This window comes from Tachyglossus aculeatus, chromosome 19, assembly GCF_015852505.1.
Source record: "Tachyglossus aculeatus isolate mTacAcu1 chromosome 19, mTacAcu1.pri, whole genome shotgun sequence".
Classification (NCBI taxonomy): Eukaryota; Metazoa; Chordata; class Mammalia; order Monotremata; family Tachyglossidae; genus Tachyglossus; species Tachyglossus aculeatus.
The window spans coordinates 6,567,140-6,586,209 of record NC_052084.1 but is presented as its reverse complement, the minus strand read 5'-3'; the positions used below and the strand labels follow the sequence as shown (position 1 = coordinate 6,586,209).

General features: G+C 40.0%; 1 protein-coding gene across 1 annotated transcript in view; it reads right to left on the bottom strand.

Annotated features, from left to right (window-relative positions):
- Window positions 1-19,070, bottom strand: part of ENAH (ENAH actin regulator) — a 112,163-nt gene that overhangs the window by 48,856 nt on the left and 44,237 nt on the right. The window contains exons 2-3 of the mRNA XM_038760984.1: window positions 16,351-16,516; window positions 15,192-15,369 (exon numbers count right to left, since the gene is read on the bottom strand). Of these exons, the coding sequence (XP_038616912.1) occupies window positions 15,192-15,369; window positions 16,351-16,516 (344 nt within the window). The remainder of the gene's footprint in view (window positions 1-15,191; window positions 15,370-16,350; window positions 16,517-19,070) is intronic.

The following is a 19,070-nucleotide window of genomic DNA, read 5'->3' as shown; positions in this document are numbered from 1 at the left end:
CAATCATTTCCTCAAACAATCTGCATGTAAAGAAAAACATTAATAAGAGAAACTTACAAGAAAAAAATGAGGTGCTATCCTGTTTCTGGCAACACAGAAATTGCCACATCCCATTGCCTACCATCGTGGCTAGAACAGTAAAAAATAATTTCCTGAGAATGATCAGAACATATATCCTTAATGAAGGAGCATCGGTTCCCTTTCTTCTCCCTTAGCTCCCCCAAAATTTGTATTCGTATCACTGCTAAATTGTTATATAATGTTCCTGTACACCTCTGCGGTTCCCTTTACTGATGCAGATCTTCACTTCATTTGCCAGGCACAATATTGGTCAGATTATTCTGATAAAGCCGCTTGAATTCTTAGCGCAGTTTGCATTTCCCGAAGATGCTAAATTATTCATTTCATGAAATGCATGTGCCTAACAGCATTTTCCCCTCTAATATTGCTGATGTGGTTAACCCTACATTTACTCCAGGAACAAAAGAATACATGAGAAAAAACATTGGACTAAAAAGTTAATTTTACTATATGTCCACTGAACATTTAAGAACTATATCACTGGTCACATTAATCATTTGAGTAATCCAGACAGACACTTACTCTAAATATCTTCTCATTGAAATTGCAGGTCTTAACGTATTAGTTGTCATTTCCTCCTTTATATATTTTCCTCTTTTGCAAAAAGCAAAGAGAAACACTTTGAATTGCTGGCAGTACTTAATTTGAATTTTCAAGGTACACTGAATGGCATTTATGTTTCTAAATTTACACCCTGCTTCAACTTTACAATACACCACTTTCAATTTACATCAGCCTCCTTCTTGACATTGGTTCCATTTACCTGCAGTATGCTACTTCATCGGAGGTAGGATGGGTATGTCAATCCTCCTTGGAGACTCTTCCTGCCAATCGTCTACCCTACGTGTCCCCTTCTCCTCCAGCTTCTCTTGACATTCTCCTTCTCTTTCCCCTCAAATCGTGAGGCAGTGTAGCCTAGTGGAAAGAGCATGGGAGCCCTGGTTCTACACCCAGGTCTGCCACTGACACAGTCATAAAAGCTGTGGTGGGAGAGTTTTAAAAAGGCTTGGGAAGCAAAGATGGAAACATGGAGTGGGGGAATGAGTGGAGAGAGATTACCCTATTGCCAGAATCAGTCAACACATCCATTTTACTTCCAATGAGGTAAAAGCTCACCTCACTAGCATAGAAGCACTCTGAATATAAACACATTAATATAGTTAATATAGGCTAATTTGGGTAAAAATAGGATACCTGGGCTTGATTCTGGAGTCAAACCCCCATTATAAAATGGAACTTTTGAGAAAATCGGTTCTGATTTACATAACTTTAGACCTAGTTTTCATGAACCAAGGTAAGCTAGTAGCAATCAGCTTTTCTGCTTTTAAGCCATCCTTTTAAAACCTGCTTTTCAACATTTTGTATACACATTTAATTTATAACCAGCTTAACATTTGTTAGCACATGCTTTCGGTACACTGTTCAGAGAGAACACTATTGTGAAGTTAAGGAACGTTCTTCCCACGGCATGTGTGTCTGGAAACAACCAGAAGCAGTGTTGGAAGAAATGGCTTTGTTCATGCACACATAGGATATGGCATGCCCAAAAAGACTTTTCATACACAGGAACGTAAGACCGCTGGTACAGTCAATTCTATTTAAGACATACAGATTTTTTTATTTTAGTAGAGCACGAACAATTCAAAAGCCAGTCACTCTCTGTTGGTATTTTATAAGAACAAAGAGACTTCCTCTGAGCCACAGAGGAACAAGCAAATTGCTGGATTACAAAGGAATCTCTCTTGTCTTCCAAGAGGAGCTTGGCACTTTCAAACAAGCAAACCAATCGCCCCGTCTTCCTCTTATAATTTTTATATTTCATAGGGATATTCAGAAAAATGATTACCTGATGCAACTCGTTTGCTCGCCTATAAAAGGTAAGCAATTTTCCTCTGCCCTTCGTACTCAAAATGAGTTTGGCCACATTCACTTTGAATATTTGTGTTTGCTGGTGTTGCCAATTATTAGGAATCAGCATGCTGCATGATCCTGGGGTGCACTAGAAAAGAAGCTGTGATACTAAGTTTCCAATTTGTACAAAAGAACAAATTGTAACTTGTAACATACCCTGTAGTCAATATATTTAGGCGGTCACTGTTGACACTCTAAAATACTGGATTCCTTCCATGTCCAGTATGTGATAGGGGAGACAGAAGGCCAGCTAAAAGCCACTCCATCCATTATAGTACTAGCTAACTGATCACCCTAATGATATTCTGAAGAATCTCTTGGCAGAAATGGACAAACTCTGGTGATTTCACTACCTTTCATCCTGCCCCCTTCTTTCCCTCTCACATTTATGGCCAGTTCATGATGAAGCAGACAAAAGGCAGACCACTGGCTACTTAAAAATCACAGCTCCAAGATTCTTTATTGTATATGGATACAGTAAAAAATGTGTATACTATAGCTTAAGGATCAGGTGGTCATTTTCATCTTAACAAAAACATTTCTTTTTTCTAAAGCTGTCTAGGAAAGCTCTAAGATTTCTTTTCAAATTCAACAGAATATGAAATCGATCCACCATGTGGAAAGTGGCAAAGTAATATTGGGACAAAGAAGAGCACATTAAAGACTTAGTAAATGCTGGCATGGTAAAATGGAGAGCAGCATCCAGTTTTAAGGTTGGGGGTAGGGGGTGAGGGAGGAGACGGTATGCCCTTAGAATTGATGAGTGTATGAAGGGAGTGGGTGTTTACTGCCCACTTAAGGAGTTTTTTCCAAGGAAGGAAAGGAGGAGATGGAATGGTGATTAGAAGGCATTATGTTCATGGGATGATATTTTTTAATACTGAAAACTCTGGGTTTAAACCCTAAATTGGTTCCAAGAAAATAAGAGTGTTAGGCTAAATTGTATTAAACAAAGTAAAGCCTCCTATAAGAAATGAAGTAAGGCATATTAAAGCATTCCCAAGATAAAAAAAAACTGACCAAAACAATGCAATTTCTTTGTGACAAAAAAAACCCCACAATACAGGTAACATTATTGACCACCCTTTTCCCCTTGCCATAGGACAACCCCATCCCCACCTTGTTCCAGTATGGCAAGGTTTCATCTTTCCTTAGCTGTCTGACTCCAATACTTCCCACCTTTGTTCTGAGACTCTGAGCCACTTGATGACCAAAGCCATTTCATTTGCATATTTTCCCAGTGCTTTGCACACAGTATGTGCTAAATACTACTGATGTTAAGAACTATTAACTTACATTATCAAATAGCAATGTAACTGTGTAGTAGGAAGATAAAATTACAAATTGATGTCTTTACTCAAGTAACATAATGGAAGTTCCACTACCTTTGTTGCTTGGGCTGCAATTAATGTGAGAGTGGTTGTCACCTTATGACATTGCCACAAAGCCCAGGTAAGGTGTTTTCAAGCACTCGGGTGCCATTTAATAATAATGATGCTATTTGTTAAGTGCTTACTTTGTGCCAAGCACTGTTCTAAGCACTGGGGGAGATACAAGGTAATCAGGTTGTCTCACATGGGGCTCACAGTCTTAATCCCCATTTTACAGATGAGGTAACAGGCACAGAGAAGTCAAGCGACTTGCCCAAAGTCATATAGCTAACAAATGATGGAGCCGGGATTAGAACCCATGACCTCTGACTCCCAAGCCTGTGCTCTTCCCATACTAGTGAAAATTGGACTGAGTCAAGGGATGATCAGTTCAGCATTTGCTACAAATCCTTCAGATTTTGCTTTCAAACAATAACATATTCAATAAAGCACCACCATATTGGGTATTTTATTTACCTTTGGTAGTTTTCCATTTTTCTGCACCACAAATTTAAAGCTTAAAAACTGCCATTTTCTGGCAATTCCAGTTTGGCTGGGGAAAAAAAAAAATACTAGTCTATGTGTAATCCCCTTCTAACAGAGCTACTCACATGCAGAATATTGCCTAATGGCACTGCTCCCCCTTCAGAGCTGTTCAAGATAAGAGCAGCAGACAGATCAGACCGGGCTTGGGAAGATGGTAGCAAAAGAAAATACTGCCATCATTGTTAAATCCTGTAAAGAGTAAATGCAGTGGCACAAAAGAATATCTGTACATGTGCACAGTAGAGTCAACTGAATAAAAAGTTCACGTAGCATCATCTTCAATCCTAAGAGACAACTAGATCAAGAGAGACCTAGATTAAATATATTAAAGACTAAACCAAAAATAGAAGCACGTACAAGATAAGCTTCATATATCTTACTACTTCAGAAAAGAACTTAAAAATCCTAAAGTTGGTAGCAGACACTGAATATTTAACTGGAAACTCTATTTTTCCATTTTCTATGGAAAAAAAATCCCTCTAGTGGCTATCTAAATTATTCTGTCAAGTTCCAAGTATAGTGCAATGTGCTAGTGAGACAATGTTACATTAGCATTATCAATATCTGCCTCCTTAGAACATCGATATTCTTCCAGAACACTATGCTGAATAATCAGTATGGATAAGCCCATTGGTATATTTTGGTACACAAGATTAAACCATTCCAATGTACAGTCCTTTAGGTGAGACAACAATATCTTCTGAAACACAACCTAAAGGAAATAAGGGATACTATCATCTTCGATTCCAGATCATCAGTGGATAACCCAGACTGTCACACACATGCATGCACAACACACATACACGCACTTTTGTGCACTACTCTAGACTGTGAACCCCTTGTTTGCAGGGAACTCATTAACTTGTATCTACCCCAGCATTTAAAACAGTGCTTTGCACATAGTAAGTGCTTAACAAGTACCATAATAATTATTAATTCTAATATATTCTTCTCTCTCAAGCACCTAGAATGGTACTCGGCACAGAGTAAGTGCCCAATAAATATAATCGATTGTTTGAGGCTCCTCCCTGAGCCTTGGACCTAACCAGCCTGATTCTGACATAGAGTCCAGTATGACCTCCCATGCCTGCCCTCCTGCAAGGCAGGCCTAACTATATACGGGCTTGCCAATCCATGCACATGGACAGTTAAAACTCAATGGCAAAAAGGGCGTTCTATGTATGTGCAAAATCACTGTGAGTGCTTCCTTCCCCTTCCTCCCTGAGATGGAGCTCGGGTCCCCTTTAGGTCTGGCTTGGTGTTGGGCCAGACTGGAGCTTCACAAAGTCAAGTTGGTCAGGGTCTAACTTTTTACTCTGAGCAGAAGCTCTACTTTGAGAGGAAAGGGGATGGAGAAGTGACTGAGGGCAGTGCCATACCAAGGATGGGTACCAGTGACACTCACTACTGAAATGCACTCCTGATGAGTGGTAATCATGGTGCTCCCATTTTCCCATTCTTCTATCCACTTCCCGCCAGAGGTGCCAACTATTTATTTTGAGCATGGAGATGTACTAGGAAGTAAAGGTTTAGGAAGGTGGGACACTAGGGGTGGGGCTTTAAGGAAGTTGGAGAGATAGAAGCAGAAGGAAATGGAGGAAAGGCAGAGGAAAAGGAAGGAAAAAGTGCAAAAGGGTAGGTGACTCCTCTTCCACTGCCTCATCTATGATTCTCACCAGGGACCAGAGCAAGATGCAAATAGTGACCTTTGCCTCCATCCTCGGAGCCATCCACCCACTTGCTCACCCCCACCCGACTGTACCCCACTGGAGCTCCACTTGCACTTTAAGAAGCCGGGAAGGGTTAAGGGTAAGTCAAGAGGGCAATGCCCTTCAGAGCCAGGGTTTCTAGCCTTAACAAAGGAGATGTTTGAGACCCCAATATACCCTGGAAAGCCAGGTAAGATGACACTTCAGTGTTTTCTCCTAGTAAATGCTACTCCAATTGAGAGTGGTTTATTTTAATTTAAATCACAAGCCCTGAACAGCCTTGCTGTAAGCTCTCAAGTTTCCTTAGAAGAGTCAGGCCAGGATAGGGCTTGTGGCTTAATAGATTAGAGTATGCACTAGCTCATAAGAGAGTCCCCTGAAATGCCTTCATTTCCAACATTATTAAGAAGCTGCAGGAGCTGTGCCTTGCTAGTAGGGAGAAGGAAACAAGAGGAGAATGGCTCCTTAGGACAAGGCAACCGGAAAGGTACCTTTTCTAGGGTGTCAAAGACCGTAGGCAATATTCTAGATAATGGTTTCCACAGAAGCCACATTGGGCCTATGGGGAGGAGGCAAAAAGGTTCAAGGCAGGGCACTGTGATGAGCAGGTGAAGAAAGGTGGGTGGGGTATGTCTGCCCCAAGGCCCAGTTGAGTTGTTGAAAAAGCTGTCACAGAGGATGAGTGGGAACAGTTCTGGGCCCAAACAGGCATTTTATAAAGTGAACAATCTGCATGCAAATTATTTTTGATTAATTATCATAAATTCCAAAGAGGTGGCCAAGCAAGATGTTTACCACAGCAAAGCAATCATCTGGATGGCTGCTACCCACTAGTGATGAAGGACTGTGGGTGGAGGATATTCTCTCCCAAGGAAACTCACCTTCACCAATGTCATCCTCCAGTCACAGGGTCGCTCTAACACTACAGTCTACAAGCTTTTGGAGAACTGAGAATGTACTTTCTATCTTTGGTCCTTTTCCCTTTCCTGATCCCTTTCCTTTATTTCCCTTATTGATTTCCTGCTAGATTATGTCTATATTTTTCCAATAAGCTTCTTAAAAAGATCTTAAGGATGTTTCATTAAGCTAAAAAATGTCTACAGATGATTCATTTTGAAGCAATATCCGACATCACTGCTGAAGGTCCAGCTGTGATGAAAGCACCTGTAGAAAAGAGCCTTCCTTACACAAATTGTACAGAGCAGACACCAGGGAATCTGATTATGGCAATTCAAAATTTTTCAAAAATGCAATGATTCAATCACAAATGTTGGAACATGTCACTTGAGCCTTTTAAACACCAAATATAACCCACTGAATTTAGCACTTCTTGTACTTTCCAGTATATTAGATAATTGCATACCAAGTCCAAAACCAAATAAAGAAATTGCCTTCATAAACAAGATAGAATAGAAAAATAAAGAAAAAAAATCAACATTCTAAAGCACTGCCAACCACAAAATTCTTTTACAAATACCAAACCCTAACTGCATCTCTGGAGGTACTTTATTAGTGTTTTCTTTTTGTGATGAGAGAGAGAGTGGAAAATGCAGAGAAAAACAAAAGGGCCGGAAAAGAGGGAAATTTATCCTTTTTTTTAAAATCACTTTGTAAATGTGTGCATGCATGAAGGTACAGTCAGACTTGAAAAATTCAGTCAAGCAAGAAGTAGCATGGCCTGGTGGAAAGAGCATGGGCCTGGGTTCTAATAGCTCCGCCAATAGCTTGCTGTATGACCTTGGGCAAGTAAGTCACAACTTCTCTGTCCCTCCATTCTCCTGTTCTTCTTTCTTAGACTGTGACCCCAATGTGGGACAAGGACTTTGTCCAACCTAATTAACTTGTACCTACCCCAATGCTTAAAACAGTGTTTGACACATAGGAAGCACTTCACAAATACCACACACACAAAAAAATCAACAAATGGTATTTATTGAGCAGTTACTACATGCTGGGCACTGTACTAAGCTCTTGGGAGTTAGTGTACATGGTCCCTGCCCTTGAGGAGCTTACTTGAAATCTTTAAAAGAACATTAAGTCATTCAGAACTTCAAACCAGGGATTCAAATTTTCTGACGCAAGGTAATCTCCAGGAGCACAAACTTTATTGAAAATCTCTGCATCCAAGAGGAGAAGAAATAACATGGGGGAGAAAACAGAGTGAAGAGGAGAATCAGAGGATGGATCCACAGAAAGTAAGGAGAGTATAAAAGGAGAGAAAAATGGAGGGAAAAGAGAATCTTTAGCAAGGTGGAGTGTGGAGAGAAACAAAAACCAACAGAGGGCTACATTTGTGTTTCGGAGTTATTAGTCAATTTATAAAAGACAAAAAACAATCTACATTCAGGTTAATTTCAAAGAAAACAAATGAAAAGGTAGTGTAGGTATAGCCACAGTGTTCCAAGAACTCGAAGTATTGGCAAGTTATTCAATTGGCAAACAAAATAAGCCTTAGTTTATTATTATTTTTCAACATTTCTACATTACTATCAGTTCTTCTCTAAAGTGGGGGTTATATTTTTGATGAACCCTAGATTAAGAAAAACTTACAACTGTAAGAGTCTTGCTTCTGCCCTGCAACCACACACATGCACACAACCATTTCTTCCAACACTGCCTTGTCCAGACGGAGTGTGTTGTCAGAATATTCCCTGGTTCTTCCAGCATGTATTACCCAAAACGTGTTCCATCAGGCATTGCCCAAAACATGCAGCACATTTATAAAGTGTTTCATAAAAAAACTCCATGTAGCTTAAACTTTACAAAGCCATTTGGGAAGGGCGACAAAGTTCACTTCACATTTCCACGATAGGTAGAAGAGTTGAGCACCACACATCAAAAAAGAACTAAAAAGACCTTGATATTGGAGAAATATCAGCACCAGGAATATAAGGCAGCTGGTAGTTGGGAGTAAAAGCAATAGGGGTTGTCAGGGAGGTGGGAGGAAAAAGAAGGGCCATAGCTCATAGCAAGGGTTCCAACAGACTGTATTAAGTCTGGGAGTCCAAGGTTAGGCCATCTGCAATAATTTAACTTCCAATCACTCTTGTGAGGGACATATGGTTAAAAAAAAAATCCTGTTTCCAGAAAGGACAGTTGAAACAGATAGATTACTTATGTAAACATTCTCATACTCTTCTATTATTTCTATCCCTAATCTATTTTAATGTCTGCCTCCCCTGTATCCAGTAAACTCCTTGTGGGCAGGGATCACACCTACTATGCGTACTGTACTCTCCTAAGTGCTTAGTAGAGTGCTCTGCACAGAGTAAGTCTTCAAAAAATGCCATTGATTGATTACATACTTTGCCCAAGTTAAATTGCCCATTAGCAATTTACAGCATTTCCTCAATGCTTTATGCCCCACTGAATCGAGCAGAGTGGCTCAGTGGAAAGAGCACAGGCTTTGGAGTCAGAGGTCATGGGTTCAAATCCCGGCTCCGCCAATTAGCTGTGTGACTTTGGGCAAGTCACTTAACTTCTCTGTGCCTTAGTTACCTCATCTGTAAAACGGGGATTAAGACTGTGAGCCCCCCATGGGACAACATGATTGCCTTGTAGCCTTCCCTGTGATTAGAACAGTGCTCTAGTAAGCGCTTAATAAATGCCATCATTATTATTATTACAATCCTTTGGTCAATCCCTCAAACTATATCATCAATGAAGCCAAAAAATGAAACTCTGTATTTACATATATTGAACTGGGGTGTGGGAGTTAGGGCACCTTGGACACGTTCTAATAATTCTCTCAAAAGCTAAATTCAGATACTTCTTTTTTCATCCCTTAACATATTGAGGAAGTATAAAAAGTTTCACTCCTCTGCTCCTTCAATCCCCACAAAGTTCAGCTGTTTCTGAATTCTAGTTAAAATGAGTGTCATATTGTGTATTTTAGGCTATAAGAGCAGGTTGATACTGATATGTACAAATTTGCTGATTATGAATAAAGAGAAAGTGAAAAGTCAAAACTCAGAAGCTTGAGTTTCATCCTTTGTGCTATTTTTCAGTTATTTCACACCTCTGGACTGTAAGTTCATTATGAACAGGGAACGCGTCTGCAAATTCTTCTGTACTGTACCCTCCTAAGCACTTAGTACCGTGCTCTGCACATAGTAAGCGTTCAATATATACCATTAATTGATCCAGTGCCATAAGCTACATGATAAGGTATGATGTTTCTTTCTTTTTTTATTCAAATCTTGCTATGATAATAATAATGATGGCATTTATTAAGCCCTTACTATGTGCAAAGTACTGTTCTAAGCACTGGGGAGGTTACAAGGTACACTGAGCCACGCTGCTTCTCTAGGACACTATGATCACTATTCATTATAGCTATTCAAATTTCAACTATGGCCATAGGCTTTTTAGGGTTTTTTCCCCCTTTTTCAATAGATTTGCACATCAAATGCTTCAAACAACCTGGGATTTGAAAAAAAATGCACTTTTCCTTTTACGTAACTAGCTGAATTTTTCTTTTAGTACCCACAATAAAGAGAACTGAAAGTAGCACATCTACAGGAAATTCAATGGGCTTTCTAGCACTCAAAAAAGAATAACTTATTTTTGACCACAAAAGTTAGCAAAATTTAATTGAAGATCTATTTATTAATTGGCTGATCATATGATTTTTCAAGAAAGTCATTCCAATAATAGAGCTCTGTATACCTCAAGACCACTTCAACAAAAGATTCCTTCCCAGCTCTTCAGAACCCTTCTAAGGAGCCCAAAAGGACTCAGGAATCTAGTTTATATCCACAATAAAAAATGATTACGCAAGGGATGGCTTTGTTCCATTTACTTTGCAATGTTCCCGTGGACTAACTTCATTTTCTGAATAGAACTGCAGTATTGAAGCTATTCTAACTGTTAACCTTCCTTGGCTACTGAGCACCGCAATTCAAACTGCAATTGAATTTGTAAGGCTGGAGCAGTAGAGAGAGGCTGGTGGATGGACTTTTGGAAATTCAGTGGAACATTTATACTTGGAGAGAGAAGAGCTCCCCCAGGTTGTTTTAAGTCATGTCCAACAAACGGTACTGAATTCCAGAACTCTGGCTATTTCCTCAACCTGAGCCTGGGTAAACAAGTAAGGCAAGCAACCTAGAAACGTTTTGTTAAAGTTCCCTCTTGGTCACCATAGGGAGGAAAGAAATTTTTATGTTGACACAGCTCATATTTTAAGTAGAAGTCTGACGATCATCCTCCTCTTGGAGTCTTTGAAAAAAGACAGCATTCCAGCTTTCAGGAAGTTTAAAAATATCTTTCTAAAGGTGAGGAGCACAAGTCCTACAATTTTATAAACTGTACTAAGGAGAATTACTAAATGCCATGACACCCACATACCTTCCAGGTACAATTCATGGCCACATCCCTCCTAAAGGAATGATATATAACTTTGGCTCTGTGAAAATCAATTTTCTATTTTTTTGGCTAGTGTCCAAAGTGAAAAGATGACCGTCAATTCAAATCAGTGCTATACATTAAAGGGTTTAACTCTGTAAATATTCATCCATCATTGACTATTTCAGTCCTCATTTTAAAAAATTTTGTGTCAAACCTAATATTTATCTCAGGGCTAAAACGTGGGATCTCCCTTCAAAACAACCTGAGGATCTGAATCCAAGTAAAACTTATTTCCAGCATAACACATAACGCCTATAAGTGCATTTCAGAAAGCCAACTTTCCAGTGCATACATCTCAGGCAAATCATTTTCATGTCCTCTACAGTTTATCCCCACATTAGTCATACTGATATGTACCATGTACTATTTCCTATACTCTCATATTGATGCAATACTGTTGAATGAGAAAACTCCCCTAAACACGGCATTAACTTTCCATGTATTAAGACAAAAAATATTCCTTGTCAAATGCTTTGTGGCTTCAGAGACACATGCAGAGTACCTGCCAAATGTTTACAGACATTTTGAGTGATGATGGCTCCTCAAATGGGTCCATACCATCCCACAAAAACAAAAAAAACAACAAAAAACTTTTGCTTACTCTGATACAATAAATAATTTTAGCAGAACTTAAAACCCTTACTTAGGACCTCAGTGAATTTCCTTACAAAGACCACTCTTGATTTACTTCTAGACTGTGAGCCCACTGATGGGTAGGGACTGACTCTATATGTTGCCAACTTGTACTTCCCAAGCGCTGAGTACAGTGCTCTGCACACAGTAAGCGCTCAATAAATATGATTGAATGAATGAATGAATTACAGCATATTCCCTTCTTTCAACATGGAATCCTGGTTTCTATTCATTCCATCTTATTAGGTCTAATTAAAGATGTCCTCTGATTAATTATGTCAGTTTTCCTCTCTGTCCCTCTGAGCCAAATTTTGGGAGCTGAAGTAACAGAAAAAAGCTAGTAACTGTGCAAAAAGGCACAGGGCAGTTACTAAGGAAGATTCTCTTCCCCTGCTCCAGGCTGGACAGCTACTGACCATTTCAAAATAACAGGAGAAAATCAGACGGGTTTGTTTTGACCAAATTGAGTTCAGAAAGGTCAAGCCTCGAAGGGCCAAGGGCACGCTGAAAAAGTGATCTGGGAAGCAGAAATGTGTTTATTCACATAGCAAGGCTATCTCACCAAATTATTAATCAGGCATGCTGTCTTTATCCTACTGCTGGGTAGACAGGAAGAAGAAAATAATAATAATAATGGTATTTGTTATGCACTTACTATGTGCCAAACACTGTTGTAAGCACTGGGGTAGATACAAGGTAATCAGGATATCCCACGTGGGGCTCACAGCCTTAATCCCCATTTTACAGATGAGGTAACAGGCACAGAGAAGTTAAATGGCTTGCCCAAGGTCATACAGCAGACAAGTGGTGGAGGCAGGATTAGAACCCACATCCTCTGACTTCCAAGACCGTGCTCTTGCCACTAAGCCATACTGCTTCTCTTACGCACGCTTAATTCAAGGCACAGGGGAAGCAGCCCAAGAATATATGATGCCTTAAAAAGAATGTGACGTTTGTCCAAAACAACTTTGTCAACCTGGATTTTTCATTCTTCACTGATGAGTGGGGTTGGGTGCGTTGAGCCCTGAGGATAAGTTCCCACTGCTAGAGGAGTGACAGAGGCAATGGCCTCCACAAGTTTCTGAGCTGGACTCTCAGATTTGCTCAACTCAGATCCCTGGGAGTTTCCAGTCTGGGCTAAAAAGACCTTATATGGCTGTTTTCTGGCCTACTAGCTCTTGAAGTCCACCCCCTCCTAGAATACTCCCCTAAGAATACTTGCCTGTTTTTTCACCACCACACTCAAAATGAAAAGTTGGCATCCCTGGCTCTGACCTTCACCAACTCCAACATTTATCGAGTGTTCTTAGTTCGAAGCCCTGCACTGGGTGCTGTGGGAATTCAAGGGAAGCAGTGTGGCTCAGTGGAAAGAGCACGGGCTTTGGAGTCAGAGGTCATGGGTTCAAATCCCGGTTCCACCACTTGTCAGCTGTGTGACTTCGGGCAAGTCACTTCACTTCTCTGGGCCTCAGTTACCTCATCTGTAAAATGGGGATTAAGACTGTGAGCCCCACGTGGGACAACCTGATCACCTTGTATCCCCCCAGTGCTTAGAACAGTGATTTGCACATAGTAAGCGCTTAATAAATGCCATCATTATTACTATTAAGGGAAGAGAGACAAAATCCTTATCCATGACGTGCTTTCATTATTTTGGGGAAAACAAGGCCAGCCTTCAGAAAATGAACATGCAATCAAAGCATAAAGTACAATTAACAGACATATTAAATATCATGTAATAGATATGTACATGAGCACAGAGGTAGCTGTAGTGGTGATGATGGCCACGAAATTGTGAAAAAATAAAATAAAAACTCAAGGCCTAGGTCTGAGCTGATTTTCACCCACTGCAATGCCTTGGAATACAAAGCACATCTCCTAGAGCATCCACTGTTTACGATGACATCTATGCTGCCTGCTCTTTCAGTGGATTTCACTAAATTTTGAATGTGAATACTGAATTGGGCCTAATAAAATGAAAACTTGAGTTTTGGTTTTGAAAAATAACTCTCCAAAACCATCAGGCATAAGTGCTAGCAAAAACAACTGGATGCCTCGAATTCTCTACTTAGTAAACCAATGAGGACTAATGAATATAATGTCTTTCACTGGAAACGCTGAAATGGCTCTAAATTTAGGCACGTAAATATAGATATGAAACAAAAATATGCTTAAGTGACAATGAGATGAACAGATTACAATTATAAACTTATAATTTAGGCCTAAGATAATTTTCAGGGAAGCAGTGAGGCCCAGAGAAAACAGAAAGAGACAGTCACGAGACCCATGGTCAAGTCCCAGGTTCTACACTGTCTCTGGCTTGCTGTGAGACCTTGACCAAGTCACTTTACTTATTTGGGCCTCTGTTCCCCCATATGCAAAAGGGAAATAAAATAGATGGCAAACCCCATCTTGGGCAGGAACTGTGTCATATTTCACAAACTTGTACCTACCCCAGTACCTAGCACTTAGCAAACAATTAATAAACGCCACAATCATTATTGCAAAGGGGCAGGCAAGTCTGAAAGTGAAATATCTTTATTTGACTGCATTTGGGCAGAAGAAGGCAAACTGACATGCAGGGAGCAAAGCCTAGAGTGGCAAGTCGGTGAGAATGCTTGCCCTTGACCGAATGCCGGCTTTGTTAATGCACAAAAAGACCAACCCCTAATTTTTAGTTGTAGAAAACAGAAAGAAAGTTTATATGTGAGCCACCAAACTGAATGGTTTTTGAAATGCCTATATTTCTCAGGCATACCACTGATTTCCTGCAGCTCTAAGAACAAACTTTCTTGGATTTAATTTGTCCATCATCATTTACGGGCTGTTCAAAACACATTTTCAGTGAAAAGACCTTTTTCCGTGGGTCAGTATGCCATCCTTTAGAGGATACTAGACATAAGACCTAAGAAACCTAGGTCCCAACTTATGGGACCGTAGGCATTAGGAAACTTTGTACTTTGCTAAATGTAAACTGAACAATACAAACGAAAAATACTTCTGATCTTTCCATTACATTTCACTGGGGTCGAAGTGGAACCTAAATGGAAAAATGAAAAAAAACTTTTCAAATGGAAAAGCACTTAAGGCTCGAGTTAGTGAAATGAAATTCTACTGTTTTCATGAAGAGAGGTGGAGAAAAGAGGCAGAGCTTCAGCACCAGGATATATTTCAATTTACCTAGTGGGAAGTCTTTGTCTGAAACCTAGGAGAGGAGGTAGATAATCCCTTAAAGTCTTTTCCAGTTCTTTAACTCCATGAAACACATGGTCATTAAACAAAATTTAAGAAAAACATGGTAACAAGCCAAAATAAAAATGGCCAGATACACTTTATATGATGGAGAGGAACTGTACCAGAGTCAAATACCAACATTTTTCAAATACCAAAAATTTCACCCTAAACGACTTCAAAGACTCAAAGACTCTTTGTTCCGATAGGTCTAAAAACAAAGGCTGGAATTTAAATTCCACTTTTATTCAGTTTAGTTCTATGAGTAAAAATGTATACCTATGTATTTATATTAAAGGCTTACCTGTTTCCTGTGAATTTAACACCTCTAAAGCATGCATCATGGCACTTGCGAAGACATTGGCATCCTCTTTGCTGCCAAAATTGAGACCATACACTTGTCTAGCATCTCGCCACTGGTGAAAGGTCTGGGTAGCTTGATTGTACTTCAACCCCTTAGGAATGGCACAATTTATCACCACCTAAAAAGATAATATTGCTTTTATGAAGTCAAAGCTTTTCCTGATGTTAATTCACTCAACATGATTTTAAGAGCTGTCTGTTTTTAATACTGCATTTAACAGACCGTGTAGTATTTCATTTCCCAAACTATGCAGAAATCCTTTCTAGGCTAATTTGCCAATCAATACCAGTCAACATAATTCTTGAACCTTGAAACTCTTCTACATTCACTCAGTTCTCCTATAACATCGGGGTCACGTTCTTGATGAACCCTGGGTTAAAGAAAATTCGCATTGCATTATGCACGTTTTGACCAATACCCAATGCATGCACATAGCCATTCTTACAACATCACAGTCTGTTCTAGAGAGACACTGGGGTCGAAGTGGAATCTAAATGGAAAAATGAAAAAAAGCTTTTCAAATGGAAAAGCACTTTAGGCTCGAGTTAGTGAAATGAAATTCTACTGTTTTCATGAAAAGAGGTGGAGAAAAGAGGCAGAGCTTCAGCACCAGGATATATTCCAATTAACTTAGTGGGTAAATTCCCTAGAACATTCCCCCACAGGATTCTAGCCAAAACCCACAGAGAAAACACACACTATGGGAGAGCTGACTGCATTCTTCTACTGAAAGGTTCTCAACCACTGAAAGCAAATGAGCTTCCCACAATACTCTCCCAAATCCAATTTTTTTTTCCATAGCTAATGGCAAAAGACTGCATGGAAAATGACTAACAGAACACTTCTCTGAGAATCTTAGGCTTCCGAGGGGTTTGGTTTAGGAACAGCCGAATCTTTCTTTATATAATCAGCAGGGTTAGATCGGGGTCCCCTCATGTTGGGGCACTAAACTCAACTGAGCAAATTAGCCTAAAGTCAAGCTGGTTGCTTGAGAAATCTGTGAGCCTATATCAGTCTAACTGATAATGACATGTCTTAAATCCAAATTCACTTTATCGGTAGAGATGATTTCCAAAGGGAGGCATCCAAAAACCTTTACCTGATGATCCTGAATCTTTCTGCCCACAACTCTGAATGTGTTGTTGCCTGTATGGTGATATATGTGAACTCTGCTAAATCCGGTTGAGCCACCAGCCGGCACCCACTTCTTATTGGCATCATCGTAGACCATCACTGCAGCTCGTGCTTGGCAGATACTCTGTTCACTGTAAAAAGAAAAAAAATTAATAATTAGATTCAGGCAGGACATGAATTAATGTGGTGCCATACATACATGGGAAGTTATGTGGCCTAGTGGAAAGAGTACGGGTCTGGGAGTCGAAAGACCTGGGTTCTAATCCTGCCTCTGCCACTTAACATGCTGTGTGACCTTGGGTAAGTCACTTAACTTCTCTGCGCTTCAGTTCCCTCATCTACAAAATGAGATGAGAAATCAATACCCTTCTCCTTAGATTTTGAGCCCCATATGGGGCCTGATTATCTTGTATATACCTCGGCAGTTTAGTACAGTACTTGGCACATAGTAAGAACTTAAGAAATTCCATTACTGTTCTCGTATAATGCAATTCACCACACAGGTAAACTTCACAGACTGAACATTTTTTGTCCCCTACATTAAAATGGAAAATTAGGATCTTATGGCCTCCAGGAATTAATTTTCCTGACAAAATCATTCCAAGCAAACTACACTCTGCCAGCGCTTATAATAATACAAGGCGGAGGGAGGGAAAGAGACAAAAATGGCAACTGATTTAAAATAATGTTATCAGCAGTATCTGGACACTTCTTTCACCCTTTATATCTAATCCTGTAAAAAGTAAATCCACACACTGCAAAATTTATAAGATCCTCCCTGCTCCACCCAGGATAAGGGCTTGGGTTTCATGATGGCAAGAAGGACATAGGTTCTGTGAAGGACAGACCCTCAAATCTCTAAACAATTCAGGCCCAGATTTCAATTGATGTTCAATATCAAGTACATCAAATCAATCAGCCATATTTATTGAGCACTTACTGTGGGCACAGCATTGTACTAAACAAAACCCACATGCCACGGGTTGTCTGCTATTAGCTTACAGACTGTAAGTTCGATTTGGGCAGGGAACATGTCTGCTAATTCTGTTGCACTGTACTCTCCCAAGCACTTAGTATGGTGCTCTGCACATAGTAAGCTCTCAAAAAAATCAACTGATTAATTGGTTAGGTTATATGTGGCCCAAGGAGGATGGCCAGCCAGCCGGCGGCAGAGAAGCAGCAGATCAGGATCTGCAGCCAAAAATCACCCCATCCCACCTCTACCGGATGACTTGTGCTTCAGGCTACAAGATCTGCAGCAACCACGGCTGCCCGAGACTATGTTCCAAGGTTGTTAATCATTTTTCCAGGAATTCATTAGTAGTTTGCGGCTTTTTTTTAAAGGGTGACCCACATAAAAATGTAAAAGCCCATAAGCAGCCTATTGACAGGGATTAATGTGATGTGCCTGCTCTATATGGAATTCATCTGCCGGCTTATTTTGACAAAATATTTTAATTAGGCATTTTAATAACAACTCTTACATAACCAATTTTTTAAAGCTACATAAAACAAACAGAAGTTTTGCTGCTAAAAGACATTTCCAAGTGAGTAGTGATTTGAACTCCTGCCATAAGGTTCAAAGATAATTTTGCAAAAGGGATGGTATCTAAGTGATCAAAACTTCGCTTGTGCAAACAATAAAGTATGGCTTATTTTGAGCAAGCATACACAAATTTTGTTCAGATGTTGTAATTTTTAAAAACAATTCTTTTTCCTTTTACTAATAACTGGGATATTTTTTAAGGGCTAGAGTTGATAAACTAGAAACAGCTTGGACACCATCTCTGCCCCGCATGGGGCTAACAGACTATTTGGAAGGAGAAAAGGCATTTAATTTCCCTATTACAGATGAGGAAACTGGGGCACTAAGAAGTTAAGTGATTTACCTTAAGTCACACACAGCAGGTCAAGTGACAGAGCTGGATTAGAACCCAGGTCCTCTCTAGGACTCCCACTGGGCTATGCTCTTTCTACTAAGCCATACTGCTCCCTAAGAAGGTAATCCTTCTCTATGAAGAATAAAGACTGCATTTACACAAGCAGAAAGCCCTTATTTCACTCTGCTCCTCTAGCTCCAGTTTATTCACTCTGCTCCAATCTTGTCTATCTAACCACTAACACCTTTCCCACATCCTCTCCTTAGCCTAGAAATCCCTCCCTCTCCATATAATGGAGACCACCACTCTCCACCTTCAAAGTATTAAGATTAATCAATCAATCAATCAATCGTATTTATTGAGTACTTACTGTGTGCAGAGCACTGTACTAAGCGCTTGGGAAGTACAAGCTGGCAACATATAGAGACGGTCCCTACCCAACAGTGGGCTCACAGTCTAGAAATTAAGGTCAAGAGGCCTTCCCCATGACCCAGATGACCCTCTTTTCTGGGTCATCTATGCATATGGATCTATGACCTCTGGACATGTGATACTCACCTCACCCTCAACCCCACATCCCTCACGTACCCACCTTTAAATCAGTTATTAAAAATGACATTCATATTAATGCTTGCCTCCCCCTCTAAAGTGTAAACTCATTATGGGCAGTGAACCTGTTGGCTAATTTTCATGAATTGCACTCTCCCAAGTATTTGGAACAGTGCTCTGCACATAGTAATCGCTCAGTAAATACCATTGATTGATTATTCCAACTTTGAAAGCAGTGGCCAGAGAGGCCCTGACC